The 24,186-nt window shown below is 60.9% G+C and overlaps 2 protein-coding genes across 2 annotated transcripts; one reads left to right on the forward strand and one right to left on the reverse strand.

Annotated features, from left to right (window-relative positions):
• Positions 1–824: 824 nt before the first annotated feature.
• Positions 825–7,745, forward strand: CHRNB2 (cholinergic receptor nicotinic beta 2 subunit). Its single transcript, XM_056123659.1, has 6 exons — positions 825–1,057; positions 1,973–2,118; positions 2,286–2,330; positions 2,541–2,650; positions 3,501–4,467; positions 7,567–7,745. Exons 1-6 carry the CDS (start codon positions 994–996, stop codon positions 7,726–7,728), a joined length of 1,494 nt encoding a protein of 497 aa, XP_055979634.1. The 5' UTR covers positions 825–993; the 3' UTR covers positions 7,729–7,745.
• A 4,921-nt stretch (positions 7,746–12,666) lies between these two features.
• On the reverse strand, positions 12,667–23,977 carry ADAR (adenosine deaminase RNA specific). The gene is made up of 14 exons (XM_056123657.1): positions 22,869–23,977; positions 21,237–21,420; positions 20,512–20,657; positions 19,987–20,140; positions 19,716–19,906; positions 16,684–16,909; positions 16,355–16,526; positions 15,735–15,828; positions 15,274–15,396; positions 15,044–15,177; positions 13,949–14,131; positions 13,547–13,659; positions 13,249–13,376; positions 12,667–13,122 (listed from the first exon to the last, which is right to left on the reverse strand). The coding sequence occupies exons 1-14, from the start codon at positions 23,543–23,545 to the stop codon at positions 12,885–12,887; spliced, it is 2,763 nt and encodes a 920-aa protein (XP_055979632.1). The 5' UTR covers positions 23,546–23,977; the 3' UTR covers positions 12,667–12,884.
• Positions 23,978–24,186: the final 209 nt, after the last annotated feature.

The raw sequence follows: 24,186 nt of genomic DNA on the forward strand, positions 1-24,186 counted from the left end.
TAGGAGAAGGCTTTTAGCCAGGAACCTTTTGGTTTGAAAGCGACATAGATCCACCTAAGGGGAAAAGAAAGCCTTTATCATCTCAGAAGTGAAGAGTTCAGGGCTTTCAAGATCAAAGATGACATTGAGTTTTGCCACTGCTTTGTGTGTCTCATCTCGGCTCTCCTTTTTGTTGGCTGCATTCTTGCGAAGGGCTCTGTGAAGGGGAGCCTCTGGTCACCCAGAAGTCAAAGCCTGGAGTGGGCAGGAAGGGGGTGATCAAGGCTGATTGATCAGGGCCACGGAGACTCAAGGGTACCTTTTTTTCTCATGGTGTCCAGAGCACTGGACTCCCTGAAGGAGAACAGAGAGCTTGACCCTTTAGGGAGTGTGTGGAGGTAAAGAGGGGAGATGAGGAGCCTTTCTTAGACTCTAAAAGCTGTTGGTGTCCTTAAAATAGCAAGGCTTTCTCAGCTGCATCCTTGGCTTCCCAGGGGATGTAGGATCCTTTACAGATACCGGGGTCCAGGGAGAGAGGAAGAAAGTGGGAACCCCAGAAACCGCCCAACACATTCCGGCTGGGGTCTCCGGGACGCAGGGGATCTCGATCTATTCACCCTCTTCATCCTGGCGCACACTCGGCGCCCCCCCAAGCGAACCCAGCAGACGGCTGGGGAAGGCACGTCCCGCCCCGCGCCCCTTCCCAGCTCGGCGCTTCCGCTGCCCGAGCCTAGTCTCCTCCCCCGCCGTCCCGGGCGCCTTCCCGGGCAGGATCGTTGGGATCGCCCGGGCCGGCTTAGCCCGGGAGACTCTAGAAGCAGCGCCCCCCTCCCCTCTTTCAAGGTTCAACAGCCCCTCCCGGGTCTCCGCGGCCCAGAGGAGCCCCAGTGTTCCGCGCAGCAGCGCCCACGACCGGAGCCCCGCGGGAGCTGCTTCAGCACCGCGGACAGCGCCCCGCCCCGGGCCCTCCAGCCGCCCCGCTCAGAGGCCGCGCCGGCCAGCGATGCCCGCGGCATGGCCCGGAGCCCCGGCCCCGCGGCGCTGCTCCTCTGCGCCAGCCTCCTGCAGCTGTGCTCAGGTAAAGACAGGCTGTCCGCCTGAGATGGACGGGCCCTGGGAGCGAGGACGCGGGCGGGGACGAAGGGAGGGACCCCCGCAGGAGCAACTCCCGGAGCCTGGACTGGAGAAGGGCGGATTCTCGAGGCCGTTTCCGGAACCATTCCAAGAAAGGCGGGCGCCCTGCCGTACCCTCCCTTATTTATTCTCCAGCCCCGCCCTGAGCTCCTGGTTTGGGGAACTCCTCAGGGACTGCGTAGGAAGAAACGGGAAGTGCTCTGTGGGGTTCGGTGCGTGGTGGTGGGTGGGTGGGGGGTCGAGAGAGGGGCAGGAGAGACTGTCAGCTGCATGGCAGGGCTGAGGGCCAGGGAGGGCTCCCCCAGGGAGCAGGGCAGAGCAGCGAAGGACGCTTGGGGTGGAGGGCAGGCACCAGGCCCATGAGAGGCTCTCTCCCACCTCATGAGGGCATCTTGGCCGGGATTGGCCAGACTCTGGACCCCAGTCCCAGCCTCTTATCAGCCCAACTCTCCCTTCGCAGCCTGGGAGGGGCACCACCCACAGGCCAAGGCTATAACAAGTGACTTATGTTGTGACTGGCACGTGCTGCCCGTGGAGAAAGGGAGTATGATGAGGCCTGAGTTACTGTGCCTTGGTGACCACCCTACAGAACTTTCCTCCAGTCATGGGAGAAGGCTTGGAACTGGTGAATCTTTTGCAAGCACCCGGACCCTAACCCTGCAGGCAGGAATCCCCAGACATCGCTCCTAGCCCCCGGAAATCTGTGCAGGGCCCTAGTGCTGCTCTGCTGCTGGTCCCAGGGATCCCTAAGGATAGGGCAGTGCGACTCATCAGGCTCCTCTGAGAATCAGATTTGGTCCATCTGCTCAGGGAGGGCCAACTTCTGGGGCTGTCTTACTTTCCTCCTGCCCCTGTGCAGGCGTCTGGGCCACAGACACGGAAGAACGGCTGGTGGAGCATCTTCTTGACCCTTCCCGCTATAACAAACTCATCCGCCCAGCCACCAATGGCTCGGACCTGGTAACCGTGCAGCTCATGGTCTCACTGGCCCAGCTTATCAGTGTGGTGAGTGGGGGGGCTCCCAAACTCTGCCTGGTCACTTCTGTCACTACTATCAGAATATGTTCCCGTGAGCTCCCCAAGGCTGGTGGAGGTGTGGGAGTGAAGGGGGGCAGTGCAGAGGTTGTGTGGGCTGGGGTGAGCTCCTCAGCAACTTCTCTCCTTCCCCTCAGCACGAGCGGGAGCAGATCATGACCACCAACGTCTGGCTGACCCAGGTCAGTGCCCTTCCCACCCACAGCCCCAGTCTGTGAAAGCTGCCGGCACCTGAAGTAGCTCAGCAGTACAGCCAGTGAGATGCTGTGTTCTGAGCCCATGTGCCAGGCAGAGAAGTCCCGGTGGGGGACTTGCAGGGGGAGCTGTCTATGATATGCTTTCTCAGGCACTGGGGCTCCTGCCCCTGTCCCTGAGCCCCCATTCCTGTGCAGGAGTGGGAAGATTACCGCCTCACCTGGAATCCTGAGGAGTTCGATAACATGAAGAAAGTCCGGCTCCCTTCGAAGCACATCTGGCTCCCAGATGTAGTCCTGTACAACAAGTAGGTGGCGGTGGGGCACCAGGAAGCCTGGAGGAGACTGGGGGAGCACTCTGGGAGGGAGAGTGTCTCAGGAAAGGAAACTAGTTTGTGGTGTGCAGAAAGAAGGGCCTTTTCATGGATAGAGATGCAGTCACTGTAGACAGACAGACAGAACCACCCCCATGCCACAGTGAGGACAGCCAAGGTGACAGGGCCCTGGCCAACTCAGAGTCCCAGTGTTCAGGGCTGCAGTGGGGCACACACAAGCCCCCAGGGTCCCCAGTGAGTTCAGGATGCCAGAGAAAACCGGAAGTTCCTGCTTTCCTCTAAGTCATTCTCTCTTTCTCTCTCTTTTTTTTTTCTTTTTGGGTCACACCTGGCGATGCACAGGCGTTCCTCCTGGCTCTGCACTCAGGAATTACTCCTGGCAGTGCTCAGGGGATGCTGGGAATCAAACCCTGGTCGGCCGCGTGCAAGGCAAACGCCCTACCCGCTGTGCTATCTCTCCAACCCCTCTAAGTCATTCTCTTGTCCTGCAGGAATCTCTCAGCACCCTGTCACTCCAAACTACATAGGTGGCTGTCTCCTACTCCCACCTACCTCTGTCCCCCTCCTCTCCTCACTCACACCTCCCTGGCTCCAACTTTTTGACAGGCACCTGCACCTTTACTCACCCCCCCTTATTTAGAGGGGGCCTCCCAGCTCTTCTTGACCAGGCCACCTGCCTGACCCAGGGCCCTTTCCTGCTCCCATCAGGGTGCACCCCGGGACATGGGATGGCTGCCCATGCCCCTGCCCCTTCCTGGCTACAGTCAGGGCTGGCACCGGGGAAGTATCGAGGCCCACCCACAATGTGCTGCTCTCCTCGCAGCGCCGATGGCATGTACGAGGTGTCCTTCTACTCCAATGCCGTGGTCTCCTACGACGGCAGCATCTTCTGGCTGCCCCCTGCCATCTACAAAAGCGCCTGCAAGATCGAGGTCAAGCATTTCCCATTCGACCAGCAAAACTGCACCATGAAGTTCCGCTCGTGGACCTACGACCGCACGGAGATCGACCTGGTGCTCAAGAGCGACGTGGCCAGCCTGGACGACTTCACCCCCAGCGGAGAGTGGGACATCGTGGCTCTGCCAGGCCGGCGCAACGAGAACCCGGCCGACTCCACCTACGTGGACATCACCTACGACTTCATCATCCGCCGCAAGCCGCTATTCTACACCATCAACCTCATCATCCCCTGCGTGCTCATCACCTCGCTGGCCATCCTGGTCTTCTACCTGCCGTCCGACTGTGGTGAGAAGATGACACTGTGCATCTCCGTGCTGCTGGCGCTCACCGTCTTCCTGCTGCTCATCTCCAAGATCGTGCCGCCCACCTCGCTGGACGTGCCGCTCGTCGGCAAGTACCTCATGTTCACCATGGTGCTGGTCACCTTCTCCATCGTCACCAGCGTGTGCGTGCTCAACGTGCACCACCGCTCGCCTAGCACGCACACCATGGCGCCCTGGGTCCGCCTGGTCTTCCTGGATAAGCTGCCTGCGCTGCTCTTCATGCAGCCGCCACGCCAGCGCTGCGCCCGCCAGCGCCTGCGCCTGCGCCGGCGCCAGCGGGAGCGCGAGGACGCGGGCGGCCTCTTCTTCCGCGACGACTCGTGCACGTGCTTTGTCAACCGCGGGGCCTCGGTGCAGGGCCTGGGCGCGGCCCTGGGGGCCGAACCTGCGCCCGGGGCCGGCAGCAGGGGTCGCCCAGGGGCCTCGTGCGCCTGCGGCCTGCAGGAGGCGGTGGACGGCGTCCGCTTTATCGCTGACCACATGCGGAGCGAGGACGAAGACCAGAGCGTGAGTGCGCAGGCGGGCTTGCTTGCGGGGAGCGGCGGTGGGGTTGGGTGGGGGTCGGGGTCGCTGCCTCCAGCCAGCCCTGTGTGCTCTGCACAGGGCTGAGCTGCGGCAGGAGTCGCCCCTGATGCCCTGAGGAGCCTTGGGTACTCTCTGAGATGGCCCCCTGGAATGCACTGGTGTGAATCCAGGACAAGGCGCTGCCTCCGAGGAGGCGCTTCTAAATTTGCATGGGAGACCTGGGGCCTTGACCCCTAAGAATGGCTCCCTGGGCCTCTACCTACATTCCAACGCCACTTTGCAAATCTGCAGCTCTGAGCACAGAGACCAGCCCCTTGAGAGCCCAGAGGCAGGCGGGAGGAAGGGAGAGGGGTGCTTATCAGGTGTGTGTTGCGGATGGGAAGATTAGGGTTCCATGAGCCCATTCCAGTGGAAATGGAGGTCCAAATCAATACCTCTTTTCTGTTTCTCTGCGTCCTAGGGAATGACCTTATGTGGAATTTTAGGGCATGGGAATAGAGAAGTTCCTTTAGGCCCGCCCCAGCTTTCCAGGTCTTTCTGTAGTGGCTTACCATCAGGTGCAGCCCTGTTCCCCGAGGTCAGTCTCCAAGTACCTGGCTGTTTGCAGTGTGCAGCTCAGCTGTTGCCATGGTGACTGGCTCTGTTTCCGGTGGGGACTCAGCCCTGCCAGTGCTGGGGAACCTGGTGGTTCAGCTTCCCAGAGTCCCAGAAATGCCCCCTGGAGCTGGAGCTGGGGCTTGGGAACTTTGTTACAGCCCAAGAGAGAAGGGAGGCTGTGGTGGGCCAGACTGGAGCTGGCAGGGACCCTGCTGGAGGTGCTCACTGTGGGGGTGGTGCTGGCTGCTGTCACCACTGCTGAGGCTGATCATGTTCGGTGTGTATGTCCTGCTGCTGACCTACTTGCGAGCTGCTCACACTCTGACTTCACTGGGTTCTGTCTCTGTCCTCACAGCCCACGTGGCACCCCTTCCTTACTAAATGGCACCATCACCGGCTCATGATTCAGACCCCAGACCCAGAGATTTTCAGGCCTTTCCTCACCATCCAAACGATGAGCAGTTCTGTCCATGAGCGAAGCCTCCAGAGTCAGCACTTGGTCAACCCAGCAGGGCCCACGTCTCCCAGTTCCCTCCTGTGTCATTTGTCAGCAGTCCCCTTCCTGCCCCCTGCCCCCAACCCCCCACCTTGCTTTGGTTGCTGACTTCTCTGCTTGGCTTTTTTTTTTGTTTGCCACACCCAGTTGTGCTCAGGGCTTACTCCTATCTCTGTGCTCAAGGATCATTCCGGGTGGGCTCAGGGGACCATATGGGATAGCAGGGATTAAACCCAGGTTGGCTGCATACAAGACACAAGTGCCTTACTCCTATACTATCTCTCAAGCCCTCAACTTCTAATTTTTTAGTTAAAGATTTTCCAGTTGTGGGCCGGAGCGATAGCACAGCGGGTAGGGCATTTGCCTTGCACTCAGCTGACCTGGATTTCATCCCCGGCATCCCATATGGTTCCCCAAGCACTTCCAGGAGTAATTCCTGAGTGCAGAGCCAGGAGTGACCCCTGAGCATTGCTGGGTGTGACCCAAAAAGGCAAAAAAATTTTTTTCCAGTTGTTTTCATAATACCCTTTGTAGTATCACCCCTGCTCAAACTGGGGCCTGACATCTTACCTGGGTTTGCTGCCTCTTCCATGTCGGCAGCCTGGAGCAATTACTGTCTCATTGTTCAAGTGGGGAGAGGCCACTGGAGGGACCTCAGTGTGCATCTGTCACTGGTTCCAGGTTGGAACCTAGGACCTCGCTTAGGTGAGACTCTACCAATGGGCCACGTGCCTGTCAGCCCCGATCACTGTGTCTTCCAACGCGCTCCCATGAAGCTGCTCCACCTCATTCACCAGCGCTTCTGCTCACGTGCCCTCCCAGAACACACCTTAGGGGGCCATCACGTGTATGTCTCAGTCCTGATCCAGACTGGCACTGTGGGCCATGACTGGATTTTGCCTTGTCTGTGCCTCAGCAAGCCATGTGCCACAGGACAGGGTGCCTCATGCCCCCCAGGTCCAGTGGAGGTGCAAGTGTGCGATGAATGAGCTTGCTTCACCCACTGACGGAGTGCAGGTCTCTGTTTGCATCATCTCACCTGAAGGGAGACCAGCGACTCTCACACCCCATAAGTGGCTCCTGGGATTGGAGAGAGAGCACAGCGGGCAGGGCACTTGTCCAACCCAGGTTTGATCCCCAGTACCACATATGATCGATCCCCTGAGCACCTCCAGGAGTGATTCCTGAGTGTAGAGCCATGAGTGAGCCCTGAGTACCATCTGATGTGGCTCCCAAACCAAGCCAAAAAAGAAGCAGTTCCCCCCCTTTTCACTCTGTTTGCATCTGAGACCCCTTTCTCCCTACAGGCCTGAGGGCTGTTGGAAGGGCCCCTGCAGACGAAGAGTGAGGTTGCAGGCCCTGACTGTGCATTGCTGCACCCTGTGTTCCAGATATGCCCCGATTACAGGGTACCAGGACAGTCTCCTGCAGTTCAGGAGCTCGTAGCTTAGGTTGGGGCGGGGAGTGAGGGAGGACACAGTGGTGCAATTGAAGGGACAATGACACTTCAAAATCGTCTACTAGAACCCCAGAGGTATCCTAGGTCACTCCAAGCAGGGTGTCAGGGAAGCTCCCCAGAAGAGGTGATACTTGGTTGGTTTGCTCCTTGAAGGGTGGGGAGGAGTTTTGGGGAGAGAGAAAGGATGGAGGTTCCAGGCTGAAAGGGAATGGAAGGCAAAGCTGTGGAGGTTGCTAAGTCTCTTGATGGGGGATGGAGAGGCTCAGCATGGGCTGATGTTGCATTTAGTGGGGCTGTGTGTGTGTGTGAGAGAAAGAGAAACAGAGACAGAGAGAGGAGAGGGGGAGGGAGGGAGAAAGAAGAGAGGGAGGGAGGGGGAGAGAGGGAGAAAGAAGGGGGGAGGGAAGGAGAGAGGTACAGGAGGAGGGAGGGAAGGGAGAGAGAGAGAGAGAGAGAGAGAGAGAGAGAGAGAGAGAGAGCACTACTTTCCTGTGGCCTGTGGCCGACACCTGCCCTGGTCCCTGTCCAGGTGAGTGAGGACTGGAAGTACGTGGCCATGGTGATCGACCGCCTGTTTCTCTGGATCTTCGTGCTCGTCTGCGTCTTGGGCACCGTGGGCATGTTCCTGCAGCCATTCTTCCAGAACCACAGATCCGCCACCTTCCTCCACGCAGCCCCCAGCTCCAAGTGAGCCCCAGCTCCAAATGCCCTTCCTTCTGCCCTCTGCCCCACAGCGCCCTGCGCTTCCTTCACCTGGAGCTCCCCGCCACCCCCACCTCCCCCACCCCCCCCCACACACACCTGCCCCAGAGCCCACCTGGAGGCTGCAGCTGTTCTGGAGCCAGCCCAGGGATCATGTTGAGAGTCAAGGAGGAAGGTCGAGGAGGAAGGCTGGGAGTGTTCAGGGAAGAAGGAGAGAGCAGTTCCCGGGATGCACAGTGGACCAAGTCACCCTGCAGTGGACCAGGTCAGTCCCCAGTGGACCCGCATCACTCTGAAGTGGGCAGAAGTCACCCTCTCATGGACCAGGTTACCCTTGGGTTACCCCCTGCAGTGGACCGGGCTCTCACGTGAGGCTTAGCTGAGATCCCTGCAGACCCCTGGAAGGTCCCAGCACAGCCCTGGGTACTGCTTCTCTGCCCAGGGTCCCTCAGGGCTATGGTGGGTGCTGGGGAGCCTCTGGGCTGTGGGGCTGGGATGACTGCAGGCAGCCCTGTCTGCACTTACAGGCCTGCGGGTGGAGGTGAGCTCTCGGCACCTGCCCCAGAATTGGGTACAAGGCAAGGGGCTGAGGGCCAAGCACCCCCTCAGGAGCCCTCCTGCCCCATCTTCCTTCCATCACGGCTCCCGCAGCCCTTCCGCCTAGACCCTCCCGCCTGTGAAGCACAGCCTGAGCTTCTTGTCCTGTGGGTCCCCAGCAGTCCCTAGAGGAGGGATTTCCTGCTCCTAGCCCCCTCCCCCTGCCTGGCTGGTGTGGGTTCACCCACAAGGGCAGGCTGGTGTGGATGGAAGCAGGGCTCTGTCTAGGCCTGCCCTCTGCTTTTGGTGCTGCCACCTGCCTGGCAGCCACCTGGGGCTTCTCCTCCTTGGTGGGTCTCAGCGTCCCTCTCCTGGAAGGGCCTTTGGGAATAAGGCCACTGCTGGCCTGCGAAGCACCGCATGGGGGGCCCAGCCTGTAGAAGCCCAAGGGGACAGGTCTCACCTGTCACAGGGGCCTCCCACCTGCCCACACACACCATCACCCCTTCACCCCTTCACCCCTTGAGCTAAGCAGGTGCGGGAAAACGGGGCAGGAGCCACAGCCCTCCCCCCCCCCCCCATCCCTCCGGGCTCATCTCAGAGCACCCGTCCCTCTGCTTCTGGGCGCTCCACCAGTTGGCCAGGCTAAGGCTGGGCTCTGGGGGGACGAGGGGTGGTTGGGGTGTTTCTGGCCCCTGCAAGACACGACTCTGCCTGGAAGAACCCAGTGGGAGCTGCCTTCAGGGGTTCCCTTGCCTGGTTTGGGGAGGCCTCCACGTTCTGCACACAGCCCCCCACCCCCCACCCCAAGAAGGTGCCACGTGTCCGACTCCACCTTGCCATCTGCAACGCCGGGAGCGGGAAGGGCAGAGATAGTGTCAGCCGAGTGGAATAAGAGCCTCTGGCTGAGCCTGTCCGCCAGCGTTGGGTGGCAGCGCCCAAGTGGCTGCTGGTGGGGAACAGGGGCTGATGGACGGGAAGGGTTCTGTTACCTGTCTTGTTTGCGAGGGGAGGTGGGGCAGAGGGTCAGGGCAGGGTGCCCCACCTGTGACCCAGACTGGGGCGCGGAGAGCGATCCATCTGTCAGGGTCCTGTGTCTCCCTGGGTGGTGCTGCCCCCCCCCCCAGCTCCTGCCCCATCTGGGCACTAGAGTGTGAAGAGGAAGTGCAGGGTCGCCAAGAGGCACCGTGGGTGTCCAGGCTGGAGTGCTGCTGGATGCCCCGTCTCCACTGTTGCTGCCAGTCATGGCTGGAGGATGGTGACCTGACTGGAGGCCAGGGCACGGCCAGCTGGGGCCACTGAGCCGCAGGCGGCCAAGCACGGCCCTGCAGAGGCAGCACTGGGGCTCACCCCTGGACCTGTGTTCCCTCCAGTCCCTTGTGGAGTGTGGGACACTCAGGGTCTTACTGGATCCCCTCCCCAGACCTGTTGACTGCCACGGCCCAGGGCGAAGACGACAGGCTGTTGTGTCTTGGCCCCCATAGAGAGGTAAGGGTGGCAGTCACGTGGCCCCTAAGGGACTGCAGGACACCTCGCCCCCTCCCAACACACACAGGTATTCCCTCTCCCCCCACATCTGCCTCAGCCCCTCTCCTGTACACCTGGGATGGGGCTGCTACTGTGGCCCTGTCCAGGCAGGACTCGCGGGGAATCTGAGAGTCTTGTAAAAAAAAGTCGTTTCAAAGCCATCTGCTGTGTCTGGTGTTTGGCGACAGCGTGTGGGGGCGGGGCTGGCAGGCGGCACCCACATCCCTGAGAACCCGAGGCTCAAGCCTGTCTGCTCCTGGGAGGAAGCCACTGATCTGGAGGGGCAGGCCAGGGCCCACACATGGGGATGTGGGGAGCCACTGTCGCTTCTACAGCTCTGGTTTCTGGGAACACTGTTGAGGACCCACTGGAAAAATAAGACCACCTGCCTCGGGAGCTGAAGGGTTAGAGGATTCTCCGTGCCCAGGCCTGGAGGGCGAGACCATCCTGAGAAGGGCCAACTGGACCTAGAGCCCCAGACCCCCGCGGAGATCGATATGCCCCCGTGCTGGCTTCAGCAGTGCAGCTCAGCTCGGGTTGAAGGAGCTCAGCCAAGCACGGGCCTCCGCCTGTGTCCCCTGCTTGTGGTCTGCAGTACCCGGTGTGCGGGAGCCAGAGACTGGCACTGACTGGGTCAGCTCCCCACTCTGGATCTTGAGCTCTTGCCCATCCAGTCTCTGGGGACGCAACAATTTTTAGTTCTGGTTTTGGGGTTTCACCTGGTGCTGTTCCAGGCTTTCTCCTGGCCCTGTGCCCAGGGCTCACTCCTGGCAACCCCAGGCGAGCATCTCACCTGCTGTCTGTCCACTCTCTCCAGCCCTGGGTGGGCTGTTTTTATGAGGTCAGGGGCAGCGTGTGGAGCTGCCATTGTAGGGAGCCCGTGTACCCCAGCCCATTCAGACCATCTCACATGCAGGCAGGCCCTCGGAAATGCTCCTTCCCACAGGCTGGGGGACCTTGGGGGGCACCTCAGGTGTGCAGTGCAGTGTCCTGCCGTCCACTCCCCCAGAAAAGCAAGAGAGGCATCCTAACAACGTGGGACTGTTGGTTTCTCTTTTTTAATTGACAGGAATGTTTAGTCACTGCTACTGAGGGGCACACAAAAGCAGAATCATACAACGCACGGTGGCTGCGCTTGGCTCCCCCCCACCGCTGGCCCGGGGGGGGGGGGTCACAATCAAGGATCCTCCAAGCCCACAGAGCCCCTTCAGTGTGAGCGAAGGGTGCGGCTTCAGGCGGCAACAGCCTGTACATAATTATCTGAAGAACGAGCAATAGCCACAGTTCAGACACACCAACTATGCAGATTCAACAAATGGGGTGGGGGCAGCCTATGTTAAAGACAAAGATTGGACAAAAAAGTGAAAACACAGCGGGGAGCACAGCCCCCCACTGCCTGCCTCAGGGCTGCTGGGGAGAGGGAAGAGGCCGCGGGGAGGCGTGCAGGGTCCACCGTGATCTGGACTCCAGCAGACATGAAGGGCTTGGGGAGGCCTTGCCACCCTCCTACGTAGAAATGGGGTCCGGAAAGGTCACTAGACAAGACGAGGGGTGAGCAGGAGTTCTAGGCCCCCTGCTCAGACTACAGGAGGGTCTAATGCCCGAGCCAGAGCAGCTGCTCTGACATCCTGAGGGGGCAGGAGGCACCCTGCAGGCTGGGAGTGGGTGTGGGGTGCAGTAGGGGGTGCCAACAGCTGCCTTTAGCATATTCACAGGACTAGGGTGGAGCCGGGCCCCCCCACCCCCAGACGGGACTCTCTCCATTGGCTCCTGGGGACACTTTGGCCCCGACAAGGACAGCCTTTGTGTATTAAAAAACAAACCTGGATTTTCTGATTTTGGTCAACTTCCAGTCAGCAGTACAGAAGGACTAGTAGCCATGAGAAAAGTGCAAATGTGGGGCTAGCTATCGTGAAGGTGGTGGAATGGGGCGGGGTGGGGTGGATCCGTTAGTAGGGCGTGGCTCACAAGGTCACAGATGGGGGGAGGGTACAGCAGGAAGGGGCAGCGGCCAGGGGCGGGCTCCCACGGTGCCGGAGCTCACACGGCTGCTGGTTACAGTGGACTTCAGCGGCTCGCCCACCGGGGCCACCTAAGGGTGAGCTCAAGTTTGCTTGAGGTGGAACCTGGAGGTCCCGCCCTAGGGTTTTGTGGTGCCTTATCCTTCCCATTCTTAGGGAACCCTTGGCTGTAGAGTGACCTCCAGGTGGGCCTTGCCATAGAGACCCCCTACCTGGGAAAAGGGATGCTGGGGACTTGGAATTGGCGTCTGCACCGACAGGTTCCACACAGGGTCCCTCAAACACTCCTCATTAGTGCCTGATGTCACAGCCCCAGGACCAGCTGCGGGACCTGTGGCCTGTACTTTTACTCCATCCTGATTATTTCTAGGTTCTGTCCTGGCAGGTTCCTGCCAGCCGACCCCCACCCAGACCCCTCCTTGGCTGGGAAATTCCCAGGAATGCTTCAGGAGGGACCTTAGGGACTTGCCTGCCATGAAGTGGCTGGGGTGCCCCCTGCAGGGGAGGCCAGTCACCACAGGGTAGGGGACCATGGCCTGGCCAGTCCTGTCCTGCTGCTCAGGAGGGGATGAGCCCTCCCACCCACCCCCACCGCAGCTTCCTGCCAAGCGGGGCTAAAGTGCAAGATCTGAGCGTCCGAGGGCCTCAGCCGCAGGTCCGGCCACACCTGGCAGCAACAGCTCACGGTTCACCTGATTCTCAAGCTTCCCTCTGTCCACCTGAGGGACAGGAGACAGACTCCAACCACAGGGCCAGCCTCTCCACCAGGGAGGCACCTGCCAAGCTCCCAGTGGAGCGCGTGGGCCAGCGCCCCCTGGAGGTGACACAGGGAAGGAAGGTCATCGGCGCAGAGCAGGGCGGGGGCAGAGACCCGCCTCTTGCCCCTGGGTCACAGGGGAGAGAAGGGCCACAGTGGCCCAGTCTCGGAAGAGTGGGGAGCCCCCATCCTCGGCATAACCAGTTGTGGTTCCATTGGGGGAAAGGTAAAGGGAGACTCGCCCGTGAGCTGTGTGACAGGCACACAGGACCCCAGCTCCCCTCAGGGCCGGCCTCAGCCAGGCTACACGGGACAGAGGTAGAAATTCTTCTCCTCCTGGGGCTTGCTAATCCAGTTCCCATAGCCCATGTCCCTCAGGCTCTTTTTGAAGTGGTTCTTGGCCAGTTCGTACTCGCGGGCCGCTCGCTTGGCTTCGCCATAGGAGAGCTGGAGCAGATCCCTGCGGCACCGGAAGGAACAAAGCTTCTTGAACTGGAGGAAGATGTTCTTCTTGGAGACCCGGGACAACTCATTCCGCGGCCTGGGGACACCAAACCACTCGTGACCACCGGCGAGAGCAGGGGTAGGGGTAGGGGATATGGATGGGGGTGGGGTGCGGGGCAGCAGGGAGGCAGGGTGAGTGTGGGGGTGGGGTTGTGTGCCTCACCCGTCCACAGTGCCCCGGGTCCCGTCCAGAATCTCCAGGTCATAGCCATCGGCCAGACACCAGTTGACACTTGTCTCCTTGGTCTTCCCAGACTGTCTCTTAGAGTCATAGACACTGACGCGGCCAACCTAGAGGCACCAGGGCAGGAGGGACATTGGGGCCCCTTAGGAAAGTGATGGGAGATCTGCAGGGTCATCAGGGGTCGTGTTTGGGCACCTGCTGCTCCCGCCCCCAGCCTGTCACAGGACTTCTGGCCCCCAGCACCCAAAGGGCTCGGGAAGGAGGGGCTCTTGGGCACCTTAGGGTGGTTCACGATAAAAGGGTATCGGAGCCCATCTTCAAATGCACGCCCATCCCTGGTCACACGGCAGCAGATGGCACGGGTCAGGTGTCCTTGGCTGAAAAGGTAGCCTGGAGCCAGAGGAGACAGAGCCTGAGTCGACACCACGCGGGCTTGGCAACAGAGGCAGACGGGCCTGAGGCTGCACACAGTGCCCTCAGTCCCCCTTTTGGAAGCCCAGGGCCAACCCCTAGGAGGAATATGGGATCACTAACGCACATTATCCAGAATGTGAGGTTCTGGGTGGGCTGGGGGCTCTGTTTGAGGAGCCTGGCCTGGCCACCGCCTAAGCCAGTCTCCCGCCCCCAGAAGAGTCCCCAGTCGTGGTCCTTGGGCACAGAAAGACAGGCGGACCCTCACCGAGTGTGACCGAGTTGAGGTACACAGGCTGCAGGAAGTGGGTGAGTAGCGCCCCCTGCAGGCCCAGCACGTTCCAGCGCAAGATCTTGTCGCTACAGGACATGGTCCGCAGCCTCTCACCCAGTCGGATGCCATCCCACGTGGGCACAATGTCGCTGGACTCCACTGGGATCGTGCCTTCCCCTGTGGGGAGACATGGTCAGACACTGCCCCAGCCCCGGCCTCGCTGCCTCACAGCTGTACTAGGACAGAATCCACCTGCGTGACGTGTGCAAATCAATGTTTTTCACTACGGTCTCAGAACCAGAACACCAGCAATGCGGTGTCAGGGTGTCTCACCCAGCCCCGCCCCCCATCCACACCGTCCCCAGGGTTCTGCCTGCTCTGGACATCTCATACAGATGAACCATAGCATACGGGGTCTCCTCTCAGCTGATTTTTTCACCTCTTGGTACGTTTTAGGGGCCCAGCATGTTGCTGCCTGTGTCTGCAAGTCACTCTTCCTTCTTACTGGACTCTGGTCACACCCAGCAGTGCTCAGGGCTCGCTCCTGGCTCTGGGCTCAGACTTCACTCCTGGCAGGGCATGGAGTGCCGTATGGGGTACTGGGGATTGAACCCAGGTCGGCAGTGTGCAAGGAAAGTGCCTTCCCAGCTGCCCTATTCCTCTGGCCCATGCCCCATGTAGGCTGCTCCTCGTCTCTGTGCTGAGCATCATGGGGGAAACTGGTTCTGAGAGGTTCTGAGTTGGGCTGCTGGGGACATGGGTGCTCTGGTCTCACATGTGCATTTGTTTCCCTTTCTCCTGGGCATACGCCTAAGAGGGAACTGTGGATCCCTAGGGAACTGTGTCTACTTCTAGGGTGCTGGGCTGGGAAATGACAGGAGCGGACTACCCTGAGCGCCGCAGACAAGGTTTGCAGTGAGGAGGAGGGGACAGGAAGTGACAGAGGACACAGGACAAGCAGCCACGATGGGGGAGTCTTATCTGGTGAAGAGCCTCTGAACCACCAGATCAGGACAGAGACCCTGACCCTCCTGCCCGGGCCCCCGGCGAGGCAGCTCACAGTGGCACCCCGGGCAGGCGGCCACTCACCGTTCTCCACCTTGGTGCGGAGCTTGCCCTGTTTCGGATTCTCAAAGACAGGGAAGTGGCGAGAATCCGGGCTCTCCATGGCTCTGTCGCTGCACGACTTGTCGAAGAGGGCGCCGTCACCACACGGGGCCGTGCTGGAAGGCGAGCCTGTGAGCACACGCCCGGGGCAGCACACCGCACCGGGTCCCGCGGGCCCCGCACCCCACCCCTAAAAGGGGCCTGGCCCCCACCTGATGTAGAGGTGGAAGGTGATGTTCTTCTTGATCTGCAGCTTCTCTCCACCGTGGGCCAGTTCGAATATGCTGTCCCTTGCCGTCTGCGGGTTGTACTTCATCAGCTCGCTGTACAGAAACCTACGGGCAGAGCAGCGCTAAGAAACCCGTGGGGACTGCACGTGGAGAAGGGGACCTCGAGGTAAGGAGAGGCCCAGGGATGCTGAGAGCAAAGGGATCAGCCCCTGAGCTGGGGGAGCAGGTGCCCCCCAGAGCTGGAAGCTTCCAACCCCCAAGCCCTGAAAGGGGTCACTGCGTGTGTCTGAGAGTAAGTGGCCAGCAGCAGAGGCAGCAGAGAAATCGAGGGTGCTGGGCTGAGTCTGGGAGCCACATGCCCCCTCATCCCCCACCCCATGCGTGCGCGCGCGCACATACACACACACACACACACACACACACACACACACACACACACACACCTGATAAAGCCTCTCCGGGAGATGATCTCGGCGTGACAGTCGTTCACGGTCTCTCCCTTCAGGCTGAGCGCGTCCCCCTTCACGCACCGGTTCCCTGAGAGGGGGGCCCAGGCCCAGGTGAGATCCCCAAAGCCCAACAGCAGTACCAGGGGCTGTCTGCACATCACCCCAGATAGGCACGCCCCCCCCACCCCCCAGGTCCGACCTCTGCCTCCCACAAGTGAGAGCGACTCCCTCCCCACCCTGAGCTCGCTGTAGTGAGAGACACGTGACAAGTCTGTGCTTGGGACAGGGAGAGGGTTCACTGGGCAGACCCGGGCGGGGTCCCTGGCACCGAGCTGGGTATACCCTTCCCACCCCCAAAGTCTATTCTTGGGGCTGGGGCCCTGGATTCTCACTCTGGCACCTGAACTTCCTGTCTCCCCAGTTATGGGGGTCTTCATGGTCCCTGGAAGAGCAGGGCCCCCACTGACTCCCTGGTCTGGTGGACGGCCATCTCGGATGGCTCTGGGCCCAAGTACTACCTGGAAGAGTCCCACTCCCAGACGAAGACCTCCATGAGAGGCAAAACCAGAGACTCTTTCCTCTCCCTGCTCACCCCGCGGGCCGAGTCCACACACCTGTCCCCAGGCTGACCACCACCCCCAGGTCCTCCACATCCCTCTTCATGATGATGGCGGCCAGGATCTTGCGGCCCAGCAGGGAGGGCTGGAAGCTGTTGGTGAGGGCGTTGAAACAACGGTGGCTCAGCATGGCAATCTGGTCGTGGAAGGTGCTGCCCGTGACGGGGAGCTGGGGGACAGACAGGGGCTGCGTCAGGGGAGGACGGCAGGGCTCCGTGCCCCGGCCCGCATCTACGGTTCAGCTCTGCCCAGAGAGGAGATAGCAGAACCCCCCAGCCCCCGCCCCTCCTCCCCCCAAGAGAAAGCATGAAAGTCAAGCTCTTAACTGTCTTTGGTTGTGCCTCTGGGGCCCTGGAGAGGAGGAGCATAGTTCTTCGGAGCCCGGCCCCCGTCACGGGGGTTACCTCTGTGAAGCCCAGGCGCTCGGCCTTCTCGTTCTCCCCAATCAGGACACGGAGCGCTGCGTCGGCCGCCTCCTGCTTGCCCTGCTTCTTGCTGTGCGCGCACACGGCGGGGAACCAGCGACCCCCAACTTTGGCTTGGTAAACGAACCTTCAGTGGGAAGAAGCGAGGCCGGGATCAGGCCCAGGCCGGGCCAGCTGTTCCTGATAGGGCTAATGGGGGAGGCGCCCCTCGGCCCCAGTCCCTGGCTCCGAGCAGTCTTGGGCACCCGGCCAGTCTCTCCCGAGGCGGGGAGCATAGGCTATCATGCAAAACTTTGCTCAAACCCAGGGAGGGGAGAGGCCGCCTCCCTCTGGGAGAGGGAAACGGCACAGACCACACACACTTCACAGCGCCAGGGGCTGGGAGGCCCCAGGGTTCCACCCAAGCTGGCAGAGCGACCTGAGCTCACAAGGCCCTGGGCCGCACTGGCCAATGGCAGGGGACAGCGCCCCACTCCGGCCAGCCTCACTCCTGCTGCCCCTTGAGTCCCAGGCACCTGCTGCCACTTCTTCCTTTACCCTGTCCTCTCTCTGGCTCCTTAGACAATGGTTTTATGAACGTTTTGCCCTGCCAGGGACTTACAATTCAAAGGCAGCTCCCACGCCAGGTAAACGCGTGAAGTCAAGGGCACAGAGTGTCTCCATCCTCAGCAGCTGCTGGGGTATGGAGGGGCGCACACTGGCTTTCTCGCTGGGGGCATGTCTGGGGGATCACTGTGACAGCCACTTGCTGCTGGACAGCAGGGAGCACAGTGCGAGGCAACAGCACCACGCAATCCCCCGGGGCCCACGAGGACGGAGACAACAGAAACGCCAGGATCACTCCTGGTGGGCTCCGGGGATTGTGCGTGGTGCTAGGTCAGCCATGTACAGAGCACGCCCCCTCCCTGTGGACATGAAGGCATGTCAGAGCACTGACCGCTCCCAGTCTTTTCTAGAAGAATCCGTGCTCTAAAGGGCTGCAGACTGGTGCCAGCCCCGGGAGGTGGGGCAGCAGGCAGGTTGCGTGCCTTGCCAGGACCCCCTGAACCTGCTGAGGCCCCCAAATCAAGGCTGGAAACAAGAGCACGTCACTGTGGCTGCCATGATACACAGTATGGACGGGACTCGCAGTGTGAGGCGGAGCGCGGCTTGCCTCTCGGTGTCTGTGAATGCAGGCTAAGCTGTTTCCGTGTCTGACAGGAGAGGGAGAGTGAGGAGCCCAGGAGCCTGCGGGTCTGCAGCAGCGTTTGGTCTCAGGCTGTTCTTTGTCTCTGTGCACTTTCCCCTACAACCCCTTTTCTGTTTCTCCTTCAACACGGGCCTGCTCTGCCCCAGGGTCCTTCAGCCTGAGGGCTCAGACCCAGGCAGGGCTCCCGCCCAGGCACTGTGGGCCCCTGTGTACTCCTCAGCCATTCCTCAGTCTAAATAAAAGCCCCCACTTGGGGGCCAGGAGCCACAGAGCAGGTTGGATTCCCTGAGCACGGCTGGGTGCTCTCAACCCCTGCACGGAGCCTCTTCTCAGGCTGGCTGAGGCTCACTAGATGGAACCCCTGGGCCTCCTGGGTTCTTTGTTTGTTTCTGGGCCACACCTGGAGGTGGGCTCGGCTGACTCTCTGCCCAGCAGTCACTCCTGTGGGCTGAGGGCCACAGGAGGGGTCCCTTCAGTCATCGCCTGCACTGGTCGGTGACCTCAGCTCCCCATTCTCCCTTCATAGACGATTTCTTCCTTTGAGAGATTTGTTAGTTGATACTTCCAGACTGATATTTAATCTGATGCATCTACACCTGCCTCCTGACTTACAGCGGGGAAAGTTCTGGGCTCACCACTGGGTGGGCTCCGGCTCCTGACTCCAAACACGTATTACTGTCATGCTATGTGGCTCTCCACTAATTCCTATTTTGTCAGCAGCTTTTTTTTTTAATCATCTGAATGGATATTGCCTTTTGGAATCTCTACAGATTTATCATATGGCTTCCTTCTTCAATTTATTAATACTATTTTTTGTTTTAGGGGCTACAGCCAGCAATGCTCAGGGCTTACTCCTGGCTCTGTACTCAGGAATTACTTCTGGAGGGGTTTGGGGGACCATGTGGGGTGCTGGGGATTGAACCCAGGTTGCTTGTGTGCAAGGCAAGCACCCTACCCTCTGTACTAACGCTCCAGCCCTTATCTATTAATATTGTTGATGTATTAACATATACCAACATGAACAAATATCCCAAAGTAGACTAGTCCGTGCACTGTGCCCAGGTGCCATGCTTCATTCTGACAAGAGCCAACACTGGCCTGGGGAGAGGGCGCAGAGAGGAGGCACTTGCTTCACATGCAGCTGACCCCGGTTTGATCCCGGCACTACAAAGCGTTCCCTGGATGCCACCAAGAGTGATCCCTGAGCACAGAGAGCCAGAAGCAAGCCCTGAGCACACTTGTCCTCCCCAGAAACAACAAAAATCAAAACAAAAAGTATTAGCATATACACAGAAATTTCTAGGAGTCAAGAAGCTGGGATGTGAGTCCTGAATGGGAAACACAAAGCCTGAGAAAGAAATGAGACTCTTCACAGTGTAATTTGTCTGCATCAAAGATCTTTCTCTGGATGTATATATTCCCTAAAGCTTGAAGATGTTTAAAAATCTGGGGGGGAGGGGGAGGGGGCTGAGGAGATGGCTTGAAGGACTGGAAAACAGGCTCTGTGTGCCAGAAGCCCAAGTTTGGTCCTCAGGCATCCTGGGGTTCCTGAGTATATCCAGGAGGGACCGTTGAGCAGCAAGCGAGGAGCCCCATGGCACCTGTGGATGTGACCCCAACACTAACAGAGCTGGTTTTAGAAAGCAAACTGGCCGGGAGGGTGAGTGTACCCCAGGTGTGGCCCTCTCCCCAGTCCCAGATGCACGGCCGCGGCTCCCTGCCCCTGTGACTGCAGGACACTCACTTGGGCTCATGGGGTGGTCCCGATTGATCAACCAGCTTGAACTCAGCCGCGAAGCCGTGGGAGCGGGCGTACTCCAGGAGACCCCCCACGGGGTTGGTGTTGAGGTAGCGGACGAGCTCGCTGACCCTCCGCATGCCGCTGGGTAGCAGCGACTCCAGGCCGTCCAGGGCCTCCGAGCTGGTGCCTCCAGCCTGAAGGAGAGTGAGTCAGAGGGGAGAGGGGCGGGTGCCACCCCTCACCGCGCCCCTGCAGAAGGGCCCTGTACCCCCACCTGGTCCTCGGAGAATGCCAAGTGGCCTGAGCTGCTCGTCTCCTCACTCAGGGCCTTCATGGCCTCCTGGGCGGCCATCTGCTTGGCCACCTTCTTGCTGGGAGCGCTGGCCGTGGGAAAAGTGTGGGTCCCCACGGCCACACAGTACTGAAACCTGGGGGTGGCAGGAGGGGATGAGCTGAAGAGGCTTCAGGGGCCGGGGGCCATGTGCAGCACCCTTCGCCCTCCTTCAGCCCCTTTCAGAGCTGGGCTGGCCCCTGCCTGACCCCCAACCATAAGCCTCGTGTCCTGTCCTCGTGAGTCTAGAGCCTGCCACCCTCCCGTGACCCGCCCTCCACTCTCCTTAGGCTCACTCCCTGCTCGGCCCTCACATTGCTGGCCCTGCTTCTCAGCTCCTCATGGGCTGGCCACCCCACGAGGACCCCGTTTTCCACCTGGGAGGCAGGAGTGGTCACTCAGGGTGTGAGGGGCAGGAAGGAGAGCAGCCCGGCTGCAGGGGACGGGGGTGCGTGAGACGAGACGTACTTAGGGTCATGGGCGGGGCCTTCTTTGGACAGGAGGCGGAATTCACAGGAGCTCCCCAGCTTGTGCACACACTCCAGCAAGGTGGTCACGGGGCTCTTCCCTGAAAACAAGGGCACCGACCGGGAGGGAGAGGGGGGCTCTGCTGCCTGTAGAAAGGGGGGTGGGACAAGAGGAGAAGAGAAGCTGAGATGCAAAGGCAGGGGGGTCAGGGACGGGGATAGAGGAAGGGAGGGGAAGAGAGGGGACAGGAGGGAGAGTCGTGTAGGGAGGGGGGAAGGGAGAGGAGGTGGGAGAAAAAAGGATGGAGGGGAGGGAGGAAGATGGGAGAGGAGAAAGGGGAAGAGGGGAGGAGGAAGAGGAGGAGAGGAAGGGGGAGAGGAGAGGGAAAGGTGGGTGGGGGTAACAGAGGGAAGAGGAGAGAGAAGGTGAGGGGAGGGAGAGTAAAGAAAGGAAGGGGAGGGGAGTGGAGAGACAGGAGGGAGGGGAAGGAGAGGAGAGGAGGGAGGGGAGGGTCGATGGGTTGCTTTTGTTTAGGGGGCAGGGGCAGGCATGGCACACAGGCACTGCGGGAGGGAGAATCACTGTTTCTCCTCTGCTGGGGGACTGGACTCATCATCTCCAAGGGCAGGGGAGTGGGGGAGGGGGAGGCGCAGGGGGAGGGCAGCGGCTGCTGGTGTGACTTCAGCTGTGGTGGGGGGGGTCCCGGCCCTGAGTGAGGCACCCACCTTCTCTGCCTCCTTCTCCTCCGAATCCTGGCACAGTTCTTCGGAATTCCCACCGTCCTTGGCTCTCGCTTCCTCGAGCAGAATCTTCAAGGCCTTCAGAGCGGCGTCCTGCTTGGCCACTTTCTTGCTGCCAGCTTCGGCGGGGGGGAACTCTCGGCCACTGACGATGACCTGGAACTTAAATCTAGATGGAGCAAGATGAGAGGTGTGAGCGCGGGTCTGCAGACAGTCACCCTGGCACCGGCCTCACCAGGGCGTGAAGCGCAGCCTCTTCCTCAGCTCCGGGAACGGCCAGCCCTCGGCTACCACAGCCATGTGCCGCCAGTGAGAGGAACACGCCAGGTCACCAGTGGCCCGAGAGATGCATGCAGGCACACTAGCACTCAGGAGCTTCCTCCGAGAGCCCCCGTGGGAGACAACACCGCCTGGCACCATCTTTTGGGCTGGGGCGTCAGCAGGGCACATGTGCTCGCTGCTTGTCCCCGCCTGTCCTCCGGGCCTGCTCTCACCCTAAGAGCCAAGACCTGCACCTCCTGGGCCCTGTGCGAGCCCCCGGCCAAGTTAGCCTCTGTCCAGACCCCGAGCCAAGCTCAGGCCACCCCTCCCACCGGCTCTCCTCGGGAAGGGCAGCGCAAATCCCTCTGACTTCCAGAACACTGGGACACGAGTCCAGAGGAAGGTGAAGGAGAGGCTGGAGCCCCCTGGCATCCTGACGCTGGCACGGGGCCTGGGAAAGGCGGGGAAGGAGGCAAGGGCTGGTGGCCCAGGCTCCACCCAGAGCCACTGTCAGCTGTGGGCCTCCCGACCCTCGCCATGTCACTGGAGTCACCAAGATGGTCACAAGGGCTGAGAGAGACAGGACAGGGGGAAGGCACTTGCCTTGCACACACCTGCCCGGGGTTCAGACCCCAATACCCCACAGGGTCCTCTAAGTCTCACGAGGAGTGCCACGGGGGCCCCAAACAAAACCAAACACATGGAGACCATCACAAGGAGAGGAGGCGCCCCAAGAAGACGGCAGGGGCTCCACGAGATGTAGAGCTCACACTCGCCACGGGGTGCTCTCTCCATGCCCTGCTCCGGTGCCCTCTGCCCCCAAGGAGCCCTCCTGCCACGGCATGAAGCACCTGCCCCGCCACCAGCCTCCTTCATCCATTCCTTGGACCACGGGCACCTGGGGACAGGCCAAAGCGGCTCCAGAGCAGCAGCGTGGGGCCGACCCAGCCCTCTGGGGAGGAAGGGGAGAGGCCAGCAGCGCCCCTTCAACAGGCCCAAGTGCAACCCCCACTTAGTAACTGGGGGAACTAAGCATGGAGCAGAGGGGGCTTCATGTACCCCCACCCCCTGCTGTGGCCCAGGGTGCCCTGGTTCCCTGCCACCTCCCCTGGGGGAGGCGGGTGCCAGCAGAAGTTGCTGCCAAGGGGTGTGTGTGTGTGTGTGTGTGTGTGTGTGTGTGTGTGTGTGTATGTGTGTGTGTGTAGGAGTGAATATCTTTGTTCCCTCTGGCCTGAAGGAGCAGGTATGTTGGCTCATGACTGTCCCCAGAGACCCAGCCTTACACGCCTGGCCCAGGTCTGGAGGGAGGGGCCAAGGGGTCCCAGGAGGGTTGGGGAGGGAGCGGGCGGACCTTACCGGGGCTCATGGGGCGGCCCGCTCTGCTCCAGCAGCTGGAACTCGCAGGTCAGGCTGGCGAACTGGGCATACTCCAGCAGTCCGCTGACGGGATTCTTCAGGTGGCATTCGGCCAGCTTCTTGTAGGGCGAGCAGCGCGGCCAGCCGTGGCTGTAGAACGAGGGCATCTCCATGATGGCCCGGAACTCGCCGGGCGCCGTGTGGATGCTGTTCAGGTTGTCAGGGATGTCGTCAGTGGCCCACTGGCCGTTCTCGGCATCGGCGTAGCCGGGGTTTGAGGGGCCGTTGGGATGCGTGGGGGGTGGCTTTGGCTTGGGGGATTCGGCTGGCGCCTCCTGCCCGTTCTCCACCTTCACGGCCGTGGCCATGGGGACTTTGGGGGCAGTGGGGGGTGAGGGCAGCGGGCAGGCAGCGGGCTCGGGGTTGCGCCCTGCCCACAAGGTTTGGGCAGCGCCACGGGGCCCCTTGCGGAGCTGCAGCCGCGCCCGTTTCTTCTCGGTCAGGCACCAGACGTGGGTGGCGCCCCGCTGGCAGACGTCGCCCTGCTGCTCCAGGGCCAGCAGCGCCGTGTGGACGTCATGGTACTTGGCGAAGCCCAAGTTCTTGGCCAAGTTCACGATGGAGGAGTTGGCTGTGTCAAACAGGTAGTCACAGATCTTCTCCTTGAGCTCGGCCATGTCCAAGGGCTCAGGAGGACCCTGCAGGTCAGGTGTGGGGTCCTGGTCTCCAGTCTCCACGTGCCGGGCCCTGGGCCCGTGGGGACTGTCCCCGCTGCAGAGTGTCGGTGCTCCGCCCGGCCAGCCAGGTGGCTGGTGCCGAGCCTGAGGGGTGGTCGCGACCCTCCACAGGGGGGGCCTTCCTTCTTGCTTCAGGAGCCGCCCCTCCCTCTTCAGGGAGTACAGGATATGGTTGACGTGCGTCTTGGATATGCGCAGTCGGCTGGCCAGCTCCCTGGCGGTGGTGGCCTGGCCCTCACCCAGCTCCTCCAGCAGCGCCCAGACACGCTGCTCCTGCTCCTGGCCGATGCTCAGCTGCTGGAACTTCGAGGAGAGCTGGTCAAGGTCTTGCCGTGGCCGGGGCTGGCGGCCACGTTCCGGGTGGAGATACAGGTAGGTTTGTGGCAAGGAGCCTGGAGGTGTTTCGTCTGCGAAGCCCACAGAGAATCCAGGTGGCCAAGGGCCAGGCCTGGAGGGGGATCTGAGGAGCCGGGGCTGGAGTCCTGAGCAGGTTCCAGGAAGGGGTGCCGCAGGGCGCAGCCCCTTGAGGAACTCCACCTGCTGGAACTGGAAGCTTCCCGGAAGTGGGCTGGGCCAGGGCA

Source organism: Sorex fumeus, unplaced genomic scaffold (assembly GCF_029834395.1).
Source record: "Sorex fumeus unplaced genomic scaffold, SorFum_2.1 ptg000047l, whole genome shotgun sequence".
NCBI classification, from domain to species: domain Eukaryota; kingdom Metazoa; phylum Chordata; class Mammalia; order Eulipotyphla; family Soricidae; genus Sorex; species Sorex fumeus.